Source organism: Pithys albifrons, chromosome 3 (assembly GCF_047495875.1).
Source record: "Pithys albifrons albifrons isolate INPA30051 chromosome 3, PitAlb_v1, whole genome shotgun sequence".
NCBI lineage: Eukaryota > Metazoa > Chordata > Aves > Passeriformes > Thamnophilidae > Pithys > Pithys albifrons.
The window spans coordinates 99,632,933-99,656,026 of record NC_092460.1 but is presented as its reverse complement, the minus strand read 5'-3'; the positions used below and the strand labels follow the sequence as shown (position 1 = coordinate 99,656,026).

General features: G+C 47.1%; 1 protein-coding gene across 1 annotated transcript in view; it reads left to right on the top strand.

Moving 5' to 3' along the window:
* The window catches only part of PLXNA4 (plexin A4), a 538,710-nt gene extending 518,222 nt beyond the window's left edge, over positions 1–20,488 (top strand). Inside the window, exons 31-32 of the mRNA XM_071552881.1 lie at positions 11,515–11,665; positions 12,358–20,488. Coding sequence (XP_071408982.1) covers positions 11,515–11,665; positions 12,358–12,453 — 247 coding nt within the window. The 3' untranslated portion in view covers positions 12,454–20,488. The remainder of the gene's footprint in view (positions 1–11,514; positions 11,666–12,357) is intronic.
* The last annotated feature ends 2,606 nt before the right edge of the window (positions 20,489–23,094 follow it).

Below are 23,094 nucleotides of genomic sequence, written 5' to 3'. Positions count from 1 at the left end.
GAAGCTCTGCAGGTGTTTTCTGAAAGGTCAGAGGCCTTTCCAAGCATTTTTATCCAGATCTGCAAGACCTGTGGCTCTGCTGTTCGGTGTATCAGTGTCTGGCAGGGAACACAACCAAAACAACTATTCCTGCTGTTTCTGTAGAGTTTGCCCCAGGACGAGCCAACAGCACATCCTGCACTCCATTCTGCTGGAGGAAGCCTTGCAGAAGTTGATCTGTGCTTTGTTTTCCAAGGATTTCCTGGTGTTACTGGCAGGTTTGGGAACTGCCCAGGTGGAGAATGGTTGCTCCTCTGCAAATATTTTCTCTTACAGATCATTCCTGTACAATGCATCCAGTTTTCAGCAATGATCTCAGGGTGACTTCATGGGCATGGCCCAAAACTGACACCACATCATGCACGTTGTACACGATCTCTGCTGCTGTAGACACCTCACCCTGTGCTCTAAATCCCTGCGTTTCCTTTGGTGGGCATGGTTTTTTCTCTCATTCTGTGAAAGGAGAGTGTGGATGATCAAAAGCTCAGTCCCTCAGCTGGCACGAGGCAGCATTTTTCACACAATTCTCCCATCGGTGTGTGATTTGTCTGGACAATTATTTTTAGCTGTGGTTAAACACTTCAGCAAACGTGGTTTCTAGGCAACCTATAAGGCTCTTACAAGCTACCTTGCTTAATTATGACCTACTTCTGGTGCTGTGTCCAAGTTTCTGAGGCTGTGTGGAGGCTGATTGCTGGATTGACCTGGATAACAGGATGGAAGTGGCTGAGATTCATTTAGAAATCAGGTTTGCACCAACACTGACCCAAAGGTGTCGTTCTCTGGGGAGGCTTTAACAGGTGGTTGTTTTCTGTGGACAAATACTTTGTTTTGTCAATGAACCTGGTTGATTTTTGCCTTTGGAGTTGGTACTTTTGAGTGACAAACTGAGGTACACAAGTGGAAAATGGGATATTTCCTTATGCAAAACCTTTTTTTTTTTTACCCCTCTGGATAAACAAAAGGCTGCAGTTTCTGTTTTCTTTTTCCAGTATTGATTTCACTTTACAGCTCTGAGGAGCCAAATCCTGGTGCCCAGTGATCTTCAGCAATAGGTGCTGCCTTTCCTTGGAAGTTTTCCCAAACAACTGGGTTTGCAAAGGAGCTACATAACACCTCCTGCTGCTTGTAAACAGCACTGGATTCCTGTCCCCAGCATGTGCTGGGTTGTTCTCTGCACTCATGTCTGACAACTTGAACTGAAGCCCAAGGGGGAGGCTCTGGGGCTTGGAATATGGTTAGAGCTTCTTCCCTGCTTTTATTTTTGTGTGTCAGTTCCACTGACTCAAGGCAGTGGCACCTTGGATGCTGTGGGAGATTAAAGGAAAAAAAAAATAACATCTCAGGGATGAATAAAATATCATTTCAGTTCTACCCTCAGCTAATTAATGCCTTTTTCTCCATTCTGCAATTGTGCTTTGAGGGAGTTATTCCAAATCCAAAGGCTTCCAGTACTGGTTGGAGCTATTTCAGCATCAGCTGGAGGTGACATCCTTCAAGACCACTACAGTTCTTCAAAGAGTGAATCAGGAGATAAAAAAGATTTTTCATTCGGGAAGTTTAAGAAGTGGTTGAGTAAATCAGAAGAACCTGAAATCAAGTGAACTTCTTTGATGAAGAAGAAACTCTAAGAGGGTAATTAGGCAGTGGTAGATTGTACCCAGCTTGAAGACACTTTGGAGTAGAGAAAGACTCCTGGTTTTCAAGGAGCTGTTGGAGTGGAGCTGAGCTGGGTGACTCTGAGCCATCCCTTTGAAAAACTGGTTTCTTGGTGTGAAATGTGCCTGTAGAAACCACAAAACCCAGAGCAGGGAATCACCTTGACATCAGAATCAGGCTTGGGTGAAAGTACCTCCCTCCAATCCTTCAAAAACATTGATTTTCCACCTCTTTATGCTCTGAATCAGGAAGGGAACAGTTACAAATTCTGGTCTGACCAGTGATCTGCTTCCTCATAGGAGTCAACTGGAAATTTGATTCCAAAAGATTTCAATACCAAGACTATCAGGAATCTTCAGTGGTTTTCTTTGTTTGGTTGGCTCATCTTTTAGGGAGGTGGGAAGGATTTTCTCATGTTTTCAGTTACTTCTTTTTGATGATTCAAGTGTTGGGTTCAGAATTAGGATGAATAAAAACCACTAATCCAAAAATTTTAAAATTGACCCATTCACCAATTTTTACGATTCCACGTCGACTTCATGGAAAACTGGCTTGGAAATGAAGATCTTCCAGGACATTTTGAAGGGCTGGTTGTTTTAGAGCCCATTTCTATAATTATCCAACACAATGGATTTGCTAACAACAGCAAGAAAAAAATTATTATGCCTCATTTAAGTCTAGTTGAAGCTGGCCCTGCTCATTAAGATGAATTAAGATGAATCTTAAAGGTCCCTTCCAATAGAACATTCCATGATTCCATGATAGCCCTTTATAACACTATTGGAAGCAGAGGTGGGCTCTGCCTGCTTAAAAATCCTGGGGTTTTTTTTTGAAAAACAAGTTCACTCTTCAAATTCTACCCCCAGAGCTGAGAATAGAGGGTTGAGAAGTGTCCTGGTGCAGCCACAGTTTGAGATTCCTGCTGCAGGAGATGAGGCTGGTGAGGCAGAAGAACTAACCCAGGAAATGGGGACAGGCTACTTGGCTTTTGTGGAAGGCATGAAGAGCCAGGCTGTAGTTGTAAAACAAAGTGGAGGCTTTTCAATTATCATTTTATGAGTCTATTGAAAAAAAAAAGAAAGAAAGAAAGAAAGAGGAAAAGAATGGGAACTGTGGAGCAGAATCTCGTCTGCCTTCAGATAGTACAACTCCGTGGGCTTTGCTGAATTTACATTAGAGCAGCTTCAGATCTGCATCTTTTCAAGTTTACTTCAAATGTCCCCTTTGAGCCTGGAAATCTGGAGAACTTGGGAGCATTTGATGCAATCCCCAAGCAATACAAAGGGGAGCCAGTTCTAATTGGGGCTGTCTCATTAGCATTCAACACCACACTGAAAAGATGACAAAGGGCTGTGGCTGACCTTTCATTTCTCTCCATGCTGCCAAGCTTATGATAACACTTGTTTGAACTTCATTAACACCATTTAATTGCCTGCATCACAATCAATATGATGTTTCCCCACTGAAGCCTGGCATGGAGACGAGGATGTGGGAGACTGGAAAGGGGCAGAGCACAAAAAGCAGGAGCCAAAGAGTTTTTCCATTTCGTGCTGGTGCCCAAAATACCTGCAGTGCTGCAAGGAGAGGAACTGGTGCTTTTTTATTCTCATCCCTGCAGGGACCTGCTCTCCTTTTGGCTGCTTGAAAATAGCCCCTCAAAGGAAAACCGAAAGTCAATGGAGACATTCCAAGAGTTCTTAACAACTACAAACATCCAATGAGGACCATTCGAAATAGGTTTGCCAGGTTCAGGACTAAAGGAAGTTTGAAGTGATCTGATATGTGGGAATCAGAGTTAAACAACTGCACTTTATTATCTTAACCTGGGTACAAACTCAGCCTGGCCAAGCTGGTGGTACGCAGGTCATGTGTCCATGGTCTCATCTACTTCTGTGACAGGACAAGGGAAGACAGTTTTAAACTAAAGGGAAGAGATTTAGGCACAATATTAGGAAGAAATTCTTTAATTAGAGGGTAAAGAGGCACTGGAACAAGTTGCCCAGAGAAGCTGTGGCTGCCCCATCCCTGGGCCCCTCAGTTCAGAAAGGATATTGAGGTGCTGAAGCGAGTCCAGAGAAGAGCAACGAGGCTGGTGAAGGGACTGGAGCACAAGCCCTATGGGGAGAGGCTGAGGGAGCTGGGGGTGTTTGGCCTGGAGAAGAGGAGGCTCAGAGGTGACCTCAGCACTGTCTGGAACTCCCTGAAGGGAAGTTATAGCCAGGTGGGGGTTGGTCTCCTCCCAGGCACTCAGCAATAGGACAAGGGGGCACAATGGGCTCAAGCTCTGCCAGGGGAAATTGAAGTTGGAGAGCAGAAAGAAATTCTTTGCAGAGAGAGTGCTCAGGCATTGGAATGGGCTGCCCAGAGAGGGGGTGGATTCCCCATCCCTAGAGATTTTTAAACGTAGATTGGCCGTGGCCCTGAGTGCCATGATCTGGTAACGGGACTGGAGTTGGACCAAGGGTTGGACTCGATGATCTTGGAGGTCTTTTCCAACCCAATCAATTCTATGATTCTATGATTCTATGAAGTGTCCAAGGCCAGGTTGGACAGAACTTGGAGCAACTTGGGCTAGTGGAAGGTGTCCCTGCCCAGGGCAGGGGGTGGAACTGGATGATCCTTTAGGTCCTTTCCCACCTAAACCAATCTCGATTCTGTGATTCCTATGATTTACCTGCCATCATCCTTTAGATGTCAGGTCTTAGGCTCATTAGAAAATGCTTTGGGAGTGTGTTTGGAGTACACAAAACAGAAAGGCTGTACCTGTTCATGATCTAACAGTGTGTCAGCTTGTGTTTCTAGGACACTCTAGTCACTGGAAGGTCTCTACTTATGTACTGCTTGATGTCTCTTGGCCCTTTGCAGGTAACTTGGGGAAAAAAAAAAGACAAACTGGAGTAGTTTAATGCAATAAAGGTTATAAGCTGCATGAACCCAAACATTGTAAGTTATTGAGGTTTTAAGCAGAAGCTCCAAAGGCTTTAAAAAAGAGCATCACATGACAGGTGCAAATCCTGACTCTGCTTTAAAAAACAGACTTGTGTGTCTCATTTCTCTGCCAGGGAGAAAACTCAAGCTATTGCATACCAAGGGTCAAGGCAGGGGGTGTTGTCAGTAGAGATAATACAAAACAGTGCTGGAAGGGGCCTCAGGAGGTCAACCCGACCAGCTCCTGCCTCAGGGCAGGATCAGCTCTGTCTAAAGCCTTTCTGACAGATGCTTGTCTACCCCTTTCTTAAAGGCCTCCAACAACAGAGGCTCTGCTGTCCTCAGGCAATCCATTCCTGTGCTTCCCTGTCCTTCCCATCAGAGTGTTTTCCCTCCTGGCCAGCCACAATCTCCCTGGCTGTAATTAAAGGCCACTGTCATCCCCAGGGCAGGGGGTGTAGCTCATTCCCTGCCTCTCTGGGGCAGCTTTTGGTGTCTCTGAAGACTGTTCACATTTTTATCTCCCAAAAATCCTGATGTTTTCTCATCTCAGTAAGATGCTGTTCCTACATAGTGCAGTTTTCAGCAGGCAAGATGAAAATGTGTCTGTGAGTTGATGGTAGAGCCCCACACATCCCCTGCACCGATGCTGGATGATTTCTCCTCCCAGAGAAACTACCTGTGCACCAATTCACTCTTCAGCCATTGACTCAGTGCTGTCCATCAATTCTCCACCGTTCATTCTGAGATGAAAAGCAGCAGGAAAAGCTGTGCACAGGCAAAACAAAATCATTGCCCTACCTAAGGTTTGCATACACAGACAAAATCCTTCCCTAAATCTGTTCAAGGCAAAGCTCTGGAAGAACTGACAGGTCTTCAGCTGCCTTTGGATGCCTTTTGCTCTCATGCTCTTATTGCCAAAGTCCAATCACTGTCCAACAGCCTGGCCTTAAACCTCTCTCTGGAACAGGGTCAGTCTGGGCTAACAGAGTCTCAGACTGCAGCTGAATCCCAGAATGGATTGGGTTGGAAAGGAGATCTGAAATGTGACCTTAAAGATCGTCCAGTTCCACCCCCTGTCATGGGCAGGGACACCTTTCACTAGCCCAGACTACTCAGTGTCCCACCCAGCCTGACCTTGAACACTTCCAGGGGTGGAACATCCACAATTCCCCTGGGCAGCCTCAACAGCAGCTCAGGTGCTTCCCAGGAAACTAAAACTGCCATTCTGTGTCAACAGAGTGGCTAGAGAGCAGCCAGGCAGAAAGGGACCTTGGAGTACTAATTGACAGGAAGCTCAACATGAGTCAACAGTGTGCCCAGGTGGCCAAGAAGGCCAATGGGATCCTGTCCTGTATCAAAAATAGCGTGGCCAGCAGGCCCAGGGCAGTGACCCTTCCCCTGGACTCTGCATTGGTGAGGCCACACCTTGAGTACTGTGTTCAGTTCTGGGCCCCTCAGTTCAGAAAGGATATTGAGGTGCTGGAGCGGGTCCAGAGAAGAGCAACAAGGCTGGTGAAGGGACTGGAGCACAAGTGCTGTGGGGAGAGGCTGAGGGAGCTGGGGGTGTTCAGCCTGGAGAAGAGGAGGCTCAGAGGTGACCTCAGCACTGTCTATAACTACCTGAAGGGAAGTTATAGCCAGGTGGGGGCTGGTCTCTTCTCCCAGGCACTCAGCAATAGAACAAGGGGGCACGGGCTTAAGCTCTGCCAGGGGAAATTTAAGTTGGAGATGAGAAAAAAATTTTTTACAGAGAGAGTAATCAGGCATTGGAATGGGCTGCCCGGAGAGGTGGTGGATTCACCATCCCTAGAGATCTTTAAATGCAGATTGGACGTGGCGCTGGGTGCCATGATCTGGTAAATGAACTAGAGTTGGACCAAGGGTTGGACTCAATGATCTTGGAGGTCTTTTCCAACCCAATCGATTCTATGATTCTATGAACACCAGGACTGACAGCGTGTCCTTGCACTGCTTCGCTTCAGCCCACCCCAAAGCTGGCCACGAGTTTTCTCCATCAGCCTTTCCCTGCTCCGCATATCCCTTCCACTCATCTCTTCCCTCTCCAGTGGTCTGGGTACAGGCGGCTATTGCATAACCCTAATTATGTTATTGCTGTAATTGCGTCTGCCCGTCTGCAGCGCATGGATTCGTTACAAGCTTTTCATATGCTAAAATGATTATTAATGAGTGCAGTCCCAACCCAGCGACAAACAACAGCCATGACAAAAAGATCTTTTGGAAGGCAATTAGCTCCATGCTAAGCTGCCTAAACTGGGGGCTGCGCTGGAAAATTTCAGGCTGGAGAGGAAGCACTGGCAAAACGTGGCTTTTCTCTTCTCTTTTGATGAGTTAATGAGCTGCTGAGTGGCAGCAGACACAGCCATTCTGGTGCAACAGCTCCACTGAGGAGCTTTTCCAGGTTGGTGCTGAAGGAAAGGGCATTTATCCCTGGATAAACATAGATGTGTTCCCAGGTCGCTGTGGTATTGTTGTATTTTTCCGTGGGAAAACAAAGCAAAACAAAACAAAGACAACCAACCCAGGGAAAGAGGAGGTTGTGGAAGGAACAGAAGAATTAATTTTTTAGAACTCTCTACTGGTACATCCAAAATCCTTCTCCATATCTCAGTGGCAGTGGATGGTCTCATGGTCCCTCCATGGCTGGGGTGAGTTGTGCTAAGGATATGTGAGCTCCATCTGAGCTGATGATGTGCTGGAATGATGGATTTACCTCCATTTCTCATTATTTTTATTGCTTCTGAAATCTAATGAGCCAATTTGCTGTCACATCAGAGGATGGAGAGCACTGAGGTAAGAGCAGATGCTGCTGCTGTGATTCAGGACAAACTCAAACACAAAAGTCTGGATCTTTTGATTTGTAGCTGAGGATCTTCTGGAAACAGCTGGGGAAGGATCCACCAGAGATCTGGGCCCCTCAGTTGAGGAAAGAGCTTGAGGGGCTGGAGTGGGGCCAGAGAAGAGCAACGAGGCTGGAGAAGGGACTGGAGCACAAGTGCTGTGGGGAGAGGCTGAGGGAGCTGGGGGTGTTTAGCCTGGAGAAGAGGAGGCTCAGAGGTGACCTCAGCACTGTCTGGAACTCCCTGAAGGGAAGTTCTGGCCAGGTGGGGGTTGGTCTCTTCTCCCAGGCACTCAGCAATAGGACAAGGGGGCACGATGGGCTCAAGCTCTGCCAGGGGAAATTGAAGTTGGACAGCAGAAAAAACTTCTTTACAGAGAGAGTGCTCAGGGATTACAATGGGCTGCCCAGAGAGGGGGTGGATTCCCCATCCCTGGAGGTTTTTCAGCTGAGCTTGGCCATGGCACTGAGTGCCACAGAATCATAGAATCGATTGGGTTGGAAAAGACCTCCAAGATCCTCGAGTCCAACCCTTGGTCCAACTCCAGTCCCTTTACCAGATCATGGCACTCAGCGCCACGTCCAATCTGTGTTTAAAAATCCATGATCTGGTAAAGGGACTGGAGATGGACCAAGGGTTGGACTTGATGATCTTGGAGGTCTTTTCCAACCCAATCCATTCTATGATTCTGTGATATCCAAAACTGGAGAACAGAAGCAGCAGCACAACTGCAGGACCAAGCTGACAAGTGATGCACATCTGACCAAATAGTCACAGTCTTCTACTTCAGACTCTCACTCTTGACCCTTTGGTGGCCGGTTAAGCTAAATTTGCTGCTTTGCCACCTTTCTGTCTCGTTCAGAGGGAATCTGGCTCAGTCTTGTGGCTTGTTCCCAACCTCCTGCTGGCTACTGCAGCCTCTGGGGCTGTGGAAGGGTGAGCCAATGACCTGTCCATGTCTCAGGTGAGATCTGAGCCCTCAGCTCAGGGTTGCCCACAGGTGGCAGAGCATCTCCCTCCCCCTGGCACTGCCTCACAGAGCTGTCAGCTGCAGGGGAGAGAAGGGAAGCAGCACACAGACACACAGACTGCAAATTCCAGCAGTGGAAATGTGAGGACCTCTGGGGTTTGGTGACAGTTTCACAGTGGCTTTTGCATTAGGGGTATGCAAATGGCAGAGAGGCCCAAAGTACCTCTGAGGATCTGGGCTCAAAGAGAAAGTAAATAAAGACTCAGCAGGGATGTTGTCATTTCCCTGCTAGGCTGCTTTAATATCCACATTCATCATTTCTTTAGAGAGTGCATTGATGGCTTCATTAGGAACTCTTCTCTATGAATAACTCGTTGGGCCATGGCAGAGTTTGGATGGAAGGGTATTATGTCTTCTCCCTCACATAGGTTTGGATATCTGTACATGCTTTCCCCCCTTCTTATTCTTTTATTTTTGCCACAAAACATATTTCCATGATATCTTGGTTTGCAGTCTTAATGGGCAATGCCTGCTGAGTTGTGTGATGCCAGGGAATTGAGTCTGGAGACCAGGACACTTTGGTGTGATGGAGGGTTAATGGCCCATGAACCCAGAACACTGAGATCACAGCCCGACACTGGCATAGCCAGAGAGACCTTCAATCCCTGAAACTCTGATTCTTGACACTCGGATTTGTGCATCCTGTCCTTTGCTCCAGGGAGCTTTTTGTGCTGCTTGTTGTTCAGATGAGTCATGGAACTGTTGTGCTGCTGGAAAACGATCTTTGCAGGGCTGCAAAGGGGTGGGGAGCTTTCAGACCCTTATGAGTCACCAACTCGAGAGGCTGTTGCTACCAGGTGGAAGGGGAACAGGACAAACCTGGAGAAGCAGAGGATACGTGTGTCTGTGCTCCACTTTTTGGAAGCACTTTGTCCCTACACCCACCATCCTACCACCATTTGATGACAGCTGAACCAGAGTGGAAAGGGAACGTTTCAGCTGGTTGTCAGAGCCAGACTGGCACCTCTGCTTTCCTCCACCTGCCTCTATTATTGCTGTAATTTAATCCCCTTCCCTTCTCATTTCACCCATCAGAAGCTGGGCTCTTCTGAGGCACCACAAATCAATGCATTTCACTACTTTTTGGCCATAGGATTCCTTGTTTTTCAGCAATGTCATGGATGCCACCAGTTCCTGACACTTGCTCTTGTCCACGTATCACAAATCTGATTTTATCCAGCAGCTGATGCTGAGACCTGTTTGAGTTTTTCTGGGAGTGGTAAAGGGCTAGAGAAACATTTATTCATCCTGCTCACCATCTCCTCCTGGAGGCAGTTCTGCAGGTGACATCCTCTTGGGATTTCTAAACTCCTATTTTACTCACAGACAGCTGTTCAGGTCTACTCGGGGATGGAGGATTAGGCAGAGTGTGAAATAAAATCAAGCCCAGACCACTCGTTGCTGGAGTACTGGAAGGGAGCAATGTTTAGACCATGGGGCTGAGCTAGACTAGGATTTCTGGCTGCTGCTGAGCCCAGAAGAGAAGATGCCAGCACTCCAGGGAGAGTAATGTTTTCATGCCTGCTGAAAGTTGCAGTAAAATTAATGAGGTTTGCATGAGTTTTTATGATAAACCAGAGTCTAGCTCTGCAAAGGGTCAGGCAAGAGGACTTAGCACAGAGCTGGGAGAAGGAACTCTGCCTCCTGTGCCTTCATCTCCCAAGGGTTACATCAGCATCCCACCCCCAAAACCAGGATACCAACTGAGACCAGTTGCTGTGAATGAGGGTGGGACTTCAGAGCACAAAACTGGATCCCCCTGCCATGGAGGGGTTTCCCCCCATGCTTTGCTCTGGGCTGCCTTCCACAGGATCCTCCAGCAGCTGCTCAGCCCGCTCTGCTCTGTCATAGACCATTTTCCCACTCGTCTGCCTCGAGGATCCTCATCATCCAACACTTCAATGTCCAATTTCTCTGCAGTGGAAAACAGGCTCCAGCTCAGCAGGTGTCTCAGCGCTGTTTACAGGACACCTGTCAGCTCTTTTGGCTCCCTGGCCCCTCTGCCTCCTAATTATAAAATTGTGGATTGCTGCAGCTACGAGGGGGATTTTTTTCCGTCTTTCTTTCTTTTTTTTTTTTTTCCTTGTGCACAAAATGTCAAATTGCAGAAATTAAAAATGTAAATGATGGAGTCTAATTAACCAGTTGACAGCAGAGCACAGCTGCGAGTGACAGTGACTGATTACCTTCTGCAAACCTTGTCCTCCAAGACCTGCCTTACCCAGGGGAGGAAGGACATCAAAAATAGCAACTTCCTTAAAGAGACATCACTCTGCACACGGAGCCTGTTGGGTGATGGTTCTGGGGGATCCATATCCTATGGATAAAACCCCAGACTTCCTGAGCTCAGAGGGAATGGGGCTGAGTCTTAAGGAAAGCAGATTTTCCCCAGTCAGAGCAGGGATGGGAAGGTTGAAGGCTCTTGCCACAAACATCAGGCCAGCTTAAAATTTGGGGTGAAATGGAGGTGCTGAGCAGCAGAAGATTTGCTGGGATAGGCTGGGTTGGGCAGTGGAGGTGGGTGATGTCAGCAATGGGCGCAGATGTATTTGTGTGAATGGCACAAGAAAGAATCAAGGGGATTGTTGTTTGGGTTTGTTTGGTTTTTTTGTTTATGGGAGTGAAATCCAGAGCTCTCAGTGGGACTTCTCTGTGGGAGCAGAGGCAGGGCTCAAAGCCCTTGAAGGCCAGATGAAGGAATCCATCATGAGGTACCTCCTGCTTTGCCAGTGGCATAGAGAAAGTTCACAAGATCCTTTTTGGAACTTCAATCTCAGATTGGGGTGGAGTGAATACAACACACCTCTGGTGCTCAGGATTAGTGCTTCAGTAATTTCCACTGTGGCCAAATCATCCCCCTTGCTCTAAAAGGTACAACCAGGTATTTCATTGATGAACCGGAAGAGCCCAACGCCGCAAAGTTTGTGTTTTTTTCTTTATTGTTGGTGAATTTTGTCTCTGAATCCCTTGAGAAACCCCTGTATTTCTGTCTCTCAGGTACTACTCAGACATTGCCAAAATGCCAGCCATCAGTGACCAGGACATGAATGCCTATTTGGCTGAACAGTCTCGCATGCACATGAACGAGTTCAACACCATGAGTGCGCTCTCAGAGATTTACTCCTACGTGGGCAAGTACAGCGAGGAGGTGAGAGCTTTGGAGCAGTCCTGGGGATCCATGGGATGGCCCATGCATGTGTCACAGATGCTTATCTTCATCCTGGCCCAGGGGGGTGATGGATTTATGGAATGAGAAGCAAGGCTTGGGATCTGTAAAAGGGAAGGTCTGAGGTTTTTGGTGTCCCCAGTAGTCTTTCATGTGGTTCCCTGTAATTTATGTCTCCTACTTTTGGTCATTCAGATTTAGTAGATGATGGTGTGTTTGCTGCAGAGGAGTCTCCCACATGAATTCTGCATCTCATGTGGCCAAAATTTGTTTAAGAACACGTGGCCAGTGCTAGTCCAGATACCTTAAAGCATCCAAGAATGACCCAGCCAGCATGACACAGACTTTGAGGGGCCCAGCATGGTTCTATGTTTTGAAGGCCAGGAGAGACAGCTTAAGGCATCTCAAGTGGCATGGCCAGGTGATAAATAAAGCTATGAAATAACTGATCTCCAGGATAAGAATCCATTGCACTGGTTGAAATCTAGAAATGTGCATTTAGTCAGATCAAGGCCTGGCTGACTGCCTGGCTGACTGACCTGCATTTCATAATCTAAGCTAAGCCTGGGACATACCTTAGAGCAAGCCAGCCCTAATCTACTGCTATAAGAGGATGGATTCAGTTATTTTGGGAAAAAAGTATCCCTATCACTTCTTTCTCTTTCCTTTTCCAGATTCTCGGAGCCCTCGATCAAGATGACCAGGCTGGGAAACAGAAACTTGCCTACAAACTTGAACAAGTCATAACCCTCATGAGCATAGACAGCTGAGAACTGTCCTGCCAGGGACACCCTGGGAGGGATAAACCAAGTCGTGCCTCACTCAAGATCATCATCTTTACCAAGTGCAAGTTTTGATGGGCTGTAAGCAGAGTCACCCACACAGCGCTCTCATTCTCTTTCTCTCTCCCTCTCTCTCATTTCTTTCTCTTTCCAAATTTATGGACAAAGTGACAGAGCCCCAGGGGTTAAAAGGAAAGACTGCAGAGGAATCTTAGCTCTGGGGACATGAAGACATTTGGGTGGAGCTCTTCTTTTCATGGTTTTCCCTCTGCCTTATCCCTAGAGAAAAACTATTGAGCACCCAAGAAACCCCCACAAACCCTCCCCTGACATCACATCATCACTCTGCAGAGGCAAAATTGGGAGGTAACTTCTGTCATGCTGCTTTAACTGCCCTCCAAGGGCTTGTAGCCCCTGGAGTGGACATGGAAATGAACTCAGTATTACTACAAGTCTCCCCAAGGGGAAGGCAGCCTGCCTGCAGGGATCCTGGAGGGCAGAGCAAACCCAGCTCCTCTCCTGCAGAGCCATTGCAACTCTATCTCTTGATAGTGACCCACTGGGAGAGGAACGCCAGGGCTCCCTGGAAAATGCCACAGCTCCATCCAGAGTGGGCCTGCTGTGGCTCTGACCTGCCTGGTGTAGCTGCTCTCTTGGGGCAGGGAAAGGGTCAAGAGGGGAGGAGGAAACCGACTCTCCCCTGCCCATGTGTTTCATATGGTTATTCTTATTTTTCCAAGAGACACGTGTCCCCCTCTGTCTTTTCCCGTTGTGTCCTGTTGGTCGTAGCACTGTGGCAAAAGTGCTCTCTCTGCTCAGTGGCCTCCTGTCCATGGTGGTTCTGCTCCTACTGGCAATGGACAGCACAGCATCTCCCTTGTTCCCACCTCAGCTTGGAAAGCAAGAGCCACAGGTCTCATTTTGTTCCAGGCAAGGAGCTCAACCTCAACAAAACCCAACCAACCAACCAGAGGGATTTTTTTTTTAAAAGCTGTTAATTCTTTCCATTTTGTTTCCTCAACTGGAACAAAGCTGTTGTTTTCTCATGATGGAATATCGGAAGGACATTGAAAAGTACTTGCCAGGAACCAAGGTGTTGCATAGGACTGATGGTAAAACCTTCTGTCCAAGCCACTCCTAAGAGGAGATGTCACCACGCATTTTGGAAGGAAATCTTGGAGGAAATCCATATGAAACAGTGCAAAAAAATTCTTCATCCTGGATACCCCCAGCTGAATGTCAGGTCTTCTGGAGGTCTCTGAACCACTGTTAAGCCCATCTGCCTTTTGGTGCCAACTCCTGGCCTTTCCTCTTGTCCATTTCTGGAACCAACAGGCCTTGCTGAAGGCACAGTTGCTGCCTGGGAACAATTTTATCTCTCTTTGCACTTATCCCTTCAGAGATCACTGTCACCGTGGGACAATTGTAGGTGGTCACCTTGTCCCATCCTGTGCTCAGCTCCTCCAGATCAACATCTCAACCTGTTTCATGGCCAACCAACCAAAGAGGAGTGAACTCCTTCATCTCTTCTACCTTTGGCTATTCTGTTCATACAGCTGCCAGTCTGGATAACACCATGGTTAGAGACCCTCGGGGGGTGGAGAACCTTGTACACCAACGGAGGCAAGAGCTGGGTCTGCATTCACCTCCCCAGAAACTAACAGAGTTCACATACAGATGCAGGAGTGGCTGGAGAATCCACCCACATCCACCTCAACACCGTCCTGAGAGCTACAGCCTGGATCCACTTTGCACCTGGAGGGAGGAAGGGGTAAAGACAGGGTGTGTAAATGGATTGGAGAACGAGTGCATTTGGGTTTATTCTTGTTACCAAACCTCCTCAGAGTGACAGACCACGAGTGCATGCAGTGGGGAGGGCGGCGGGGGGTGGTGGTGCAACCAGGGGTCAGTCAGGTTTCCCTCAGCCAAGCAGATCCACACGTAGCCAAGTCTTTCTAAAACCATTCAAAGAACAGCAGTCCCAAACTGGATGTGTCTGTGGGGAGAACATCACAGGATTCCTATGGAAACAGCAAACTTAGGGACACGCCTTGGTTTTAAAACCCCAGACATTTCTCTCTTGATCCTGATGATTATTATTTCGTGCGTGTGTGTGTGTGTGTGTGTGTTGGGCGTATCTGTGTGCGCGTGGGCGTCACTCCCCCTTTCGGTTCCGCTTGCTTTCTGTGGGATTGCTGAGCTGATGGACTCATCATGCACCTTATGGACATCTCAGCGGCTTTAAGAGGCCTGTGCATCGGGGATGGTTTGGGTTTGGTTGGTTTTCTGCCATGGTTTTGTTGCTCCATTTAGTAACGTCGGCGCATGTTCCAGATCCATTGCTTATGGCTGTGAAAGTGGGCTCGGAAGTCCCACCAGAGCCAGCGGTAAGGAAGTGACAACAACAACAACAACACAAACGCGATATTTTTTATAGGTACATTAAAAAGAAAAAAGGAAAAAAAAAAAAGGAAAAATTATTAAAAAAAATAAATAAAAAGGAGAAAAAAACCAAAGGTTTTGACAAAACAAAGTGCCACAAAAAGATAAATATGGACCCTATTGTCATGCCTTGTACTCACAGCTGGATGGTAGGAGTCCTTGTACTCACAGCTGGATGGTAGGAGTCCTTGTACTCACAGCTGGATGGTAGGAGTCCTTGTACTCACAGCTGGATGGTAGGAGTCCTTGTACTGGACTGGTCTTAAGGACAAGGAGCTGGCTTGGAGGGAAGTGGTGATGGGTGATGGGCGATCCTGCCTGGACATGTGCACATGGAAGGAAGAAGAAGCTGTTTAACACACACACACACACACACACACACACACACACACACACACACACACACACAATAAGTCTCAAAATGAACTGGTGTGCTCCTGCACCGTTACTGAGTCAGAGGAACACCCCAGGGGAGGTCCGAGACTCGCCCCTGTTCTTTGCGATGTTTTCAGGGCTGTGATTTTTTGGTTTACTCTGTTTGTTTTCTGTTGTTGTTATTTTATTTCCTCTTGCTGGTACGGAATTTTTCATCTGTATATTATATATATATTTTTCGGGAAAAACTTGAACACCTCAGAGACACTGAGAATGAAACTCTTAAGGGGAGTGGGAAGCGCCGTGGCGTTGGTGTCTTGACCCTTCCCAAGTTCCCATTTAGGCATTTCTGCTTTCTCTCCACCTTCTTCTTTCCCCTATGCCCAGGATTTGAAAGAAAATCTGCATTTTGCTTCTCTTTCATCTCCTCTTTTTCTTTTTTTCCCCTGCCTTTCTGTTTCTCTTTCTTTGGTGTTTGAGCTGGTTTTGCGTTTGGCTTGGAAAATGTGCCAGAATTGTGATGTAAATGCGTGGGCTTCCTCCCCTGTCCCCTTCAGTGCCCTTCCCATTTCCAACCACTGTCCCAGCATCTCCCAATCTATGAGAGGTCTTGGCATCTTCCTTCCCAGCCTCACCTGTCGAGCTAACTATTTTTTAAGTGCATGTAAAATAAAACTAAAAACAAAGACACAAGCAGAAGTATGAGCCCTACTACAACACGGAGGAGTTCTTTTGCTTTGATTCTTTTCCCTTGATCTCTTTTCCCCTGATTTCTTTCCCCCCACCTCCCTTTCCATCCTTTACCAAAAATGCCCAGTAAATTGGTGGTATCCACACTGGTTTTCAAGCCACATGGAGAGAACTGGAGCCAGAATTCCTAGAATTCCATAGACAGGCTCCTTATATCCAGAATATGCCAGATGACAGGCTGATCTTTATGGGTGTTTCTCAAATGCTGCAGTCAAATAATTATTGCTGACACTCAAAGCACCATCAGAAATGGGGAAAGGGGATTCATGGGGACTCTTTGAGGTCCTGCTGAGAGGGACAAGATTATTTCTCCACTGCAGGGTTTGCTTTGGGGCTTTGTGCCTGCTGTAGAGGAATAAAAGTGACCAGTCCCCCTGCAATGTCATTGTGTCCTCCCCGTGAGTGTGGTCACCTATCAGTGACACAGTGATCTCAAACATGATCCACCATGTCATGTGCTTTTGCAGACTGAGCCTTCCAGGAAACACCAGTGTGAGAAAAGTTGTGTGTCTGGAAGAAAGTGTTAGAGATTGTTTGCTCTTGAACAGACAGCACAGGGGGGGAATGTTGGAGATGAAGTGCAGCCACCCAAGGTCACCTTCCTCTCCCAACATGGAATTGTAGAATCATTCAGGTTGGAAAAGAGAAGAGCAACGAGGCTGGTGAAGGGACTGGAGCACAAGTGCTGTGGGGAGAGGCTGAGGGAGCTGGGGGTGTTTAGCCTGGAGAAGAGGAGGCTCAGAGGTGACCTCATCACTCTCTCCAACTCCCTGAAAGGATGTTGTAGCCAGGTGAGGATTGGTCTCTCCTCTCAGGCAACCAACAGTAGGACAAGAGGGCACAGGCTCAAGCTCTGCCAGGGGAGGTTTAGGTTGGATATCAGGAAGAAATTCTTTCCAGAGAGAGTGCTCAGGCATTGGAATGGGCTGCCCAGAGAGGGGGTGGATTCCCCATCCCTGGAGGTTTTTAAGGTGAGACTGGATGTGGCACTGAGTGCCATGATCTGGTAATCAAAATGGGGTTGGATTAAGGGATGGACCTGATGATCTCGGAGGTCTTTTCCAACCCAACTGATTCTGTGATTCTTATGAAAAAACCTCTAAGAGCATTTAGGTTGGAAAAGACCTCTAAGATCCCAGAGTCCAAATGTTAAAACATGCACCAGTTCTCTTCCCACTCTTCATTCTGTCCTGAACGTATCTGAAGGTTCAGTCCAACCATCATACACCAGCCTTGCTCCATCAGGTAAAAGGACTTAGTTTTACCACTGCAGTTGCCTTGTCTCACCTCTTTTACACTGAAAACTATAAAAATTAAGTCATGAAGAAGATTTACCAGCAGAATTTTGTTTGGTATTTTCTTTGACTGAAAATTGATTACCAAAGTTTCCAGATCTTGTGCATCAGCCCCCAGGAAACTGTTCATCAGCAAGGGAAAGAGACCAAGTAAATCATGTAATTGCCATTATTTTTAATAATGCTGAGGAAAACTGATAGTTAAAATGGAAAGAGTCCAGTGGCCACTGTCACTGTTGAGTGAGCCAACACAAATGCTACAAGTCCCTTCTGAGTTTCCTGAAGTCTGTGGTGCTGATGAGGTAACAACATGACCACATAACAGCTGATATCAAGAGGAAAATTGTTTAGAAGTCAGTCAAAACTTGAAATGTAGATCTGTCCTTCCCCATGGCTTTAGTGAAGTGCTTTGGATAGAGCCAATGTCATGTGCAAGACTCTTTGAAAGGAAGATGGGAAACCTGAAAGGACTGAATGTCAGAGCTCTGCTTGGTGGGACACACATTTGTGTCTGCAAAAAGGACATGTAGAATCAGGAAACCATAGAATGGTTTGGGTTGGAAGGGACCTTAAAGCCCATCTCATTCCAACCCCCTGCCATGGGCAGGGACACCTTCAACTAGACCAGGTTGCTCCAAGCCCTGGCCAAGCTGACCTTGAACAGTTCCAAGAATGGAAATCCTTAAGTCCAAGGGCAATCTCATACCAAAAAGAAAAGTCTGGACTGCTGGAGATGACCAGGACTACTCTCTCACATCACCAAGACTTCAGTAAAACAAGTCTTCACCCTTCCCAACAGCCTGTAAAAGCAGGTTCATCTGGTAGTGTAGCACTTAGTGATGTAGGAGTGAGAGAGAGGAGCAAACCCAATCCCCCTTCCCAAATTCCTGAGGTAGCTCTGGTATGTAAGAGGTTTGCTCATCCAGAGGACTCCTGTTGCTTCCTGCAGTGCCCATTGCTGATGTGACCAGATAAGCACTTTACTGGAACCCCACCAGTCCCAACAAGGTGGGGTTAGTCCCTTTCTCCTCACTGCTTCAGCTCTGAGCTACAGAAGCCAGACAGAGAGCACTGTATAGAAATGTGTGTTGTGGTGTGACCAGGTCTGTGCTGGTCTGGGGTAGCTCACCAAAAATTCCATCCAAGGGCCCAGGTTCCTTATCCTCACTCTTGAATGAGGAAATCCATAGAAACATCCAACTCTCTAATCAGTGTTGTTTAAACTTCTGAGATTCTGGTAACCTCCTCTTCTGGGATGACCAGGGGATCCCAGGAATGGATCTCTTGCCCCAAACTAGGGAGTTATGATCATTTATATGACCACAGTAGATGGTGTTTTATGTTGGCAGATGCCTCACCAGGGCAGCTGTCAGGTAAGGAATTATTGTCATAGGGTCATATAATGGTCTGGGACCTTGAAGAGCATCTCATTTCACCCCCCTGCCATGGGCAGGGATACCTTCCACTAGACCAGGTTGCTCCAAGCCCTGTCCAACCTTGCCTTGAACACTTCCAGGGATGGAGCATCCACAGCTTCTCTGGGTAACCTAAAAACCACCCTCACAGCCTTAGTGATTCCAGGACAATCTGCTCTGTGCTTCTGAGGAGTACTAAGAGGTGTCCTCCAGAGCAGGTGGAGGTTTTGGGATGTCATATCTCTTGCCACCCAAACTTGGTGTGCTGTGGAGCAGCCAGCTGATGAAACATATGAACCTCATGCTGTGAACTTCAGCCTCCTGGCCATTCCCAGCTGGAATTTTTGTGCTTTGCACCTTTCTGCAGCTCCCATTTCAGAGTATTGTTTGGTCCACAGAGTCCTGCAGTGTTCCCTCACCTCTGCCACTGTGCAATGCCCCTTTCTCCCCCAAAACTGTGTTGTCTTACAGGGAATAACTCTTTCTTTTGTGGAAAATGCTTTGAAAACGGAGCTTGTCAACCGTGTTTTGTTTGGGATGGCTCAGCTCACCACACTCTTAGAGAAGCACCCGAGGGGACACAGGCTTACAGCAAAAAAAAAAAAAAAAATTAATTTGTAGAAAGATGTCAAAAGAAAGAAAAAAAAAAGTTAAAATAAAAAAAAAAAAAAAGGATTTACACTTGGAAGAACAAACCCACCAAAAACCCACTGAAGTTTTAAAGCTGCTTAGTCTAATCAACCTGTCACGTGTGTGATTTCTGTTGTCGTCGTTGTTTGTTCATTGTTTGGCTGGGTTTAGGTTTTGGGGTTTTTATTTTTAATCTTCTGTTCTAAAAATGGAGAGTTTACCTCAAGAGATTCTTTCTGCTTGGAAACAGATCACCTCAGAGCCACTCTCAGCAGAGAGCAGGGAAGCTCAGGACAGCAAACCTGGGCATGGAAAACGGGGGGAAAAGCAGGACATGGAGGCTCTTTCAGCATCCCCTTCTCTTGCTGGTGTGGTGTGGCCTGGCCCAGTGGAGAGGCTGCTGTTCACTCTCAGATACACTGAGACCCAAGAGCCAGCTGGAGAAATCAAAGCACATGTCCAAGATTGGAGTCTTTTCCCAAGTATCTTCAGAGAAACTTGGAGTTATTTAAAATTTCTGTGCTGCTCCTTCTCCATTCCCTGGAGAAGCTGCTCTTGCCAGCCCAGCGTGGGGGAGGGAGACAGAGAGATCAGGTGCTGGCTGAACACTCCCAATGCTTTCCCCAAGGAATTAAGAGGCAACTGGATTATTTAAAGTCACAAGACAGGCCCTTCCCAGTGTCTGCCCCTGTGTCTTGGACATAACATGAGTCCAGAAGTCTCATCCTCTGTTTTGCTAAAGCTCCCACCTTAAACACACAATCAATGGAAAGACATATCCTTTCACTGCAGTGTTACTAAGAGCCTCAAAGAGATGTCAAGACAGCGTTAGAAAGGAGGTTGGGATCCTTTTTCTTAGGTTGTTGTTGTTGTTGGTTTGATTTTCTTTTGAATTGATCCTAGTTAAAAAAATAAAATCTATACTATTTAAATTGGAATCCCGTTGTTACTTGGTAAAGGCAAAGCTTCTGTACCTTTGTTATAATTAATTGTATACCTGTGTATGTAAATATAAGGCATTCCTATTTTGCAGTCCAGAACAAAAAAGAAAAAAAACCACAAACTATTTGTAATATAGAATAAAGTTTATTAAAAAAAATAAAGAAATAAAAATGCCCCAGGCTGTGATTGCTGCTTCCTGTGGCCAAATTGAGCCAGAGGGAGGGAATACAAGGGAAGGGGAAACATGAGACTGGATAGATCCCAGTTATTTATACAGAGGGCAAAGTGTGGGGATCAACAGGCTCATATTAACAGATGGCTGTGAAAAAATTCCTTCCTTCCTTCCTTCCTTCCTTCCTTCCTTCCTTCCTTCCTTCCTTCCTTCCTTCCTTCCTTCCTTCCTTCCTTCCTTCCTTCCTTCCTTCCTTCCTTCCTTCCTTCCTTCCTTCCTTCCTTCCTTCCTTCCTTCCTTCCTTCCTTCCTTCCTTCCTTCCTTCCTTCCTTCCTTCCTTCCTTCCTTCCTTCCTTCCTTCCTTCCTTCCTTCCTTCCTTCCTTCCTTCCTTCCTTCCTTCCTTCCTTCCTTCCTTCCTTCCTTCCTTCCTTCCTTCCTTCCTTCCTTCCTTCCTTTCCTCCCTCCCTCCCTCCCTCCCTCCCTCCCTCCCTCCCTCCCTCCCTCCCTCCCTCCTTCCCTCCGAATTCCTTCCTTCCCTCCCTCTCTCTCTTTCTCTTTTTACTCCCTTCCCCGCCAAACAAAAAGACATTCACTGGATTGTTTGAATTGTTCTTTGGAGAGATGGGACCCAGACAGGTTATTCCTTTCCATCAACCAATGGGGTGTCCTCGGCTGTGCATTCTGAAAACGCTGGACAAGCTCATGAATTCAGGGATGCTATTAAAGGAACCATATCCTGTGGTTCCTGAAAGGAAATGCCTCAGTGGGAGCCAGGCTCTGACTCCTTGGCCATTACATTAGAGCAGCAATCATCACACCAGGGTTTGGAGGAATCACAGATAATCTTGGGTGGAGGAGCAAACCCCCAGACCACTGAGCCTTGTTATCTCATACTGCCTTTTGAATGGCTGTTGCAGAGAATAAATCTTTAATGGAGCTCAGATTGCCTGGGATTGATGATGAGCTTGGCCAGGCTCAGGTGGGGTTTGCACTGCCCTGACACAGGTTTAATTTATCAGCCTCATCATGGACCCCAAAGGGCAGGAAATTTGACCTGAACCACCTCAGCTCAAGGTAAACTGGAGCATAAAGATTCACAGGTGCTTTCACTGACCTTGCTATTGAAAAGCCAAATCCATATGAGCAGAGCCAGGTCCCTTTGGAGGTGGGAAGGGGGTGTGGGATTATTGAAATGGTCATCTTTCCTAATTTACCAGCAATAAGACAAGGCAGAGGAGGTGAGAGCCCTGTACCTGCATCCTGCTTGTGTCCCATGGCCCCAGCAGACTCAGCTGGTGCTGCACAGACACCAACCAGCCTCCCTCTGCCCACAAGGGAGGGACAAAGCCCTTTCCCTCACAGCCATCCCAAAAGCTTGGGGTGTGACATCAGCATCCTTACCAGCCTTCTCTGCACCCTCCCCTGGCATTTCCCAGTGATTCATAGAATCACAGACTGGATTGGGTTGGAAAAGACCTCTGAGATCATCCAATCCAACCCTTGGTCCAACTCCAGTCCCTTTACCAGATCATGGCACTCAGTGCCGTGGCCAAGCTCAGTTGAAAAACCTCCAGGGCTGGGGAATCCACCCCCTCTCTGGGCAGCCCATTCCAATCCCTGAGCACTCTCTCTGCAAAGAATTTTTTTCTGGTCTCCAACTTCAATTTCCCCTGGCAGAGCTTGAGCACATCGTGCCCCCTTGTCCTATTGCTGACTGTTTCCTTTCTCCCAGTCAGGCTGGGCCCTCCATTTCACCCAGCAGAGAGGAAAACAGAGTTGGGTTTCCATGCCCAGAGCTGGTGGAGCTCCTGCCCTGCTCCAGAGGGTTCTGTCATGCTGAAGAATGAGCCAGCTGGTGGGTTTTATGGGATTTGCAGCCCATTGTACCAATATAAGGCTTGTGGAAAGCAAACACCTTCCTGCAAGTCTCACCTCAATGAGGAGCCTGAAAAGGAAACAAGAAAGTGGATTTCAAACAAGGAGAGGAGTTAAATGAAGCTCTGACAGCTTTGGCTTCAGACTGATAGCATGAAGTATGTGGGTACCTATAGATGGGCAACACAGGTACACTGACAGACTGACCACATCCAGCCATGGAAATAAGACATCTCTGCCTGTCTGCTCCCTTGGACACCACAGAGGAAAAGTCCTTGTCACCCAGAAGGGCTCACATCACTCTACCAACAGCTCAGGCAGTCACAGCAGTGTGTTACCTGTACAGGTATCACTCATCAGACCCCTCCAGTCAGGGTGAGTTGTAGAAACTGATGTTAGACAATTTTGTGTGCAAAGAAGGGCTCCAGGTTTCAGCTCTTCTGAATTATTAGTGTATTTAGAGTATAAAACAACAGCACCCCTAAAGAAAAGTTATGAAGCCTTTTGTTTTTCAGGGCCTTTAAACCTAAACTACCTCACTAAAAACTTCCTTCCAGACAAAGTGGTTGCAGTTAACACTTGCACAAGAGCAGTTTTAGGCTGTGACTCTGCCAGGCATTGCATAAACAGGGAGAGTGTCCTTGTAGAAACAACAACTTGATGTCTGGGAGAGCAGACAGGAAAAGGAAGAGGTGGGGAGGAAACTGAGGCACGAAGAGGTGAAATGAGTTG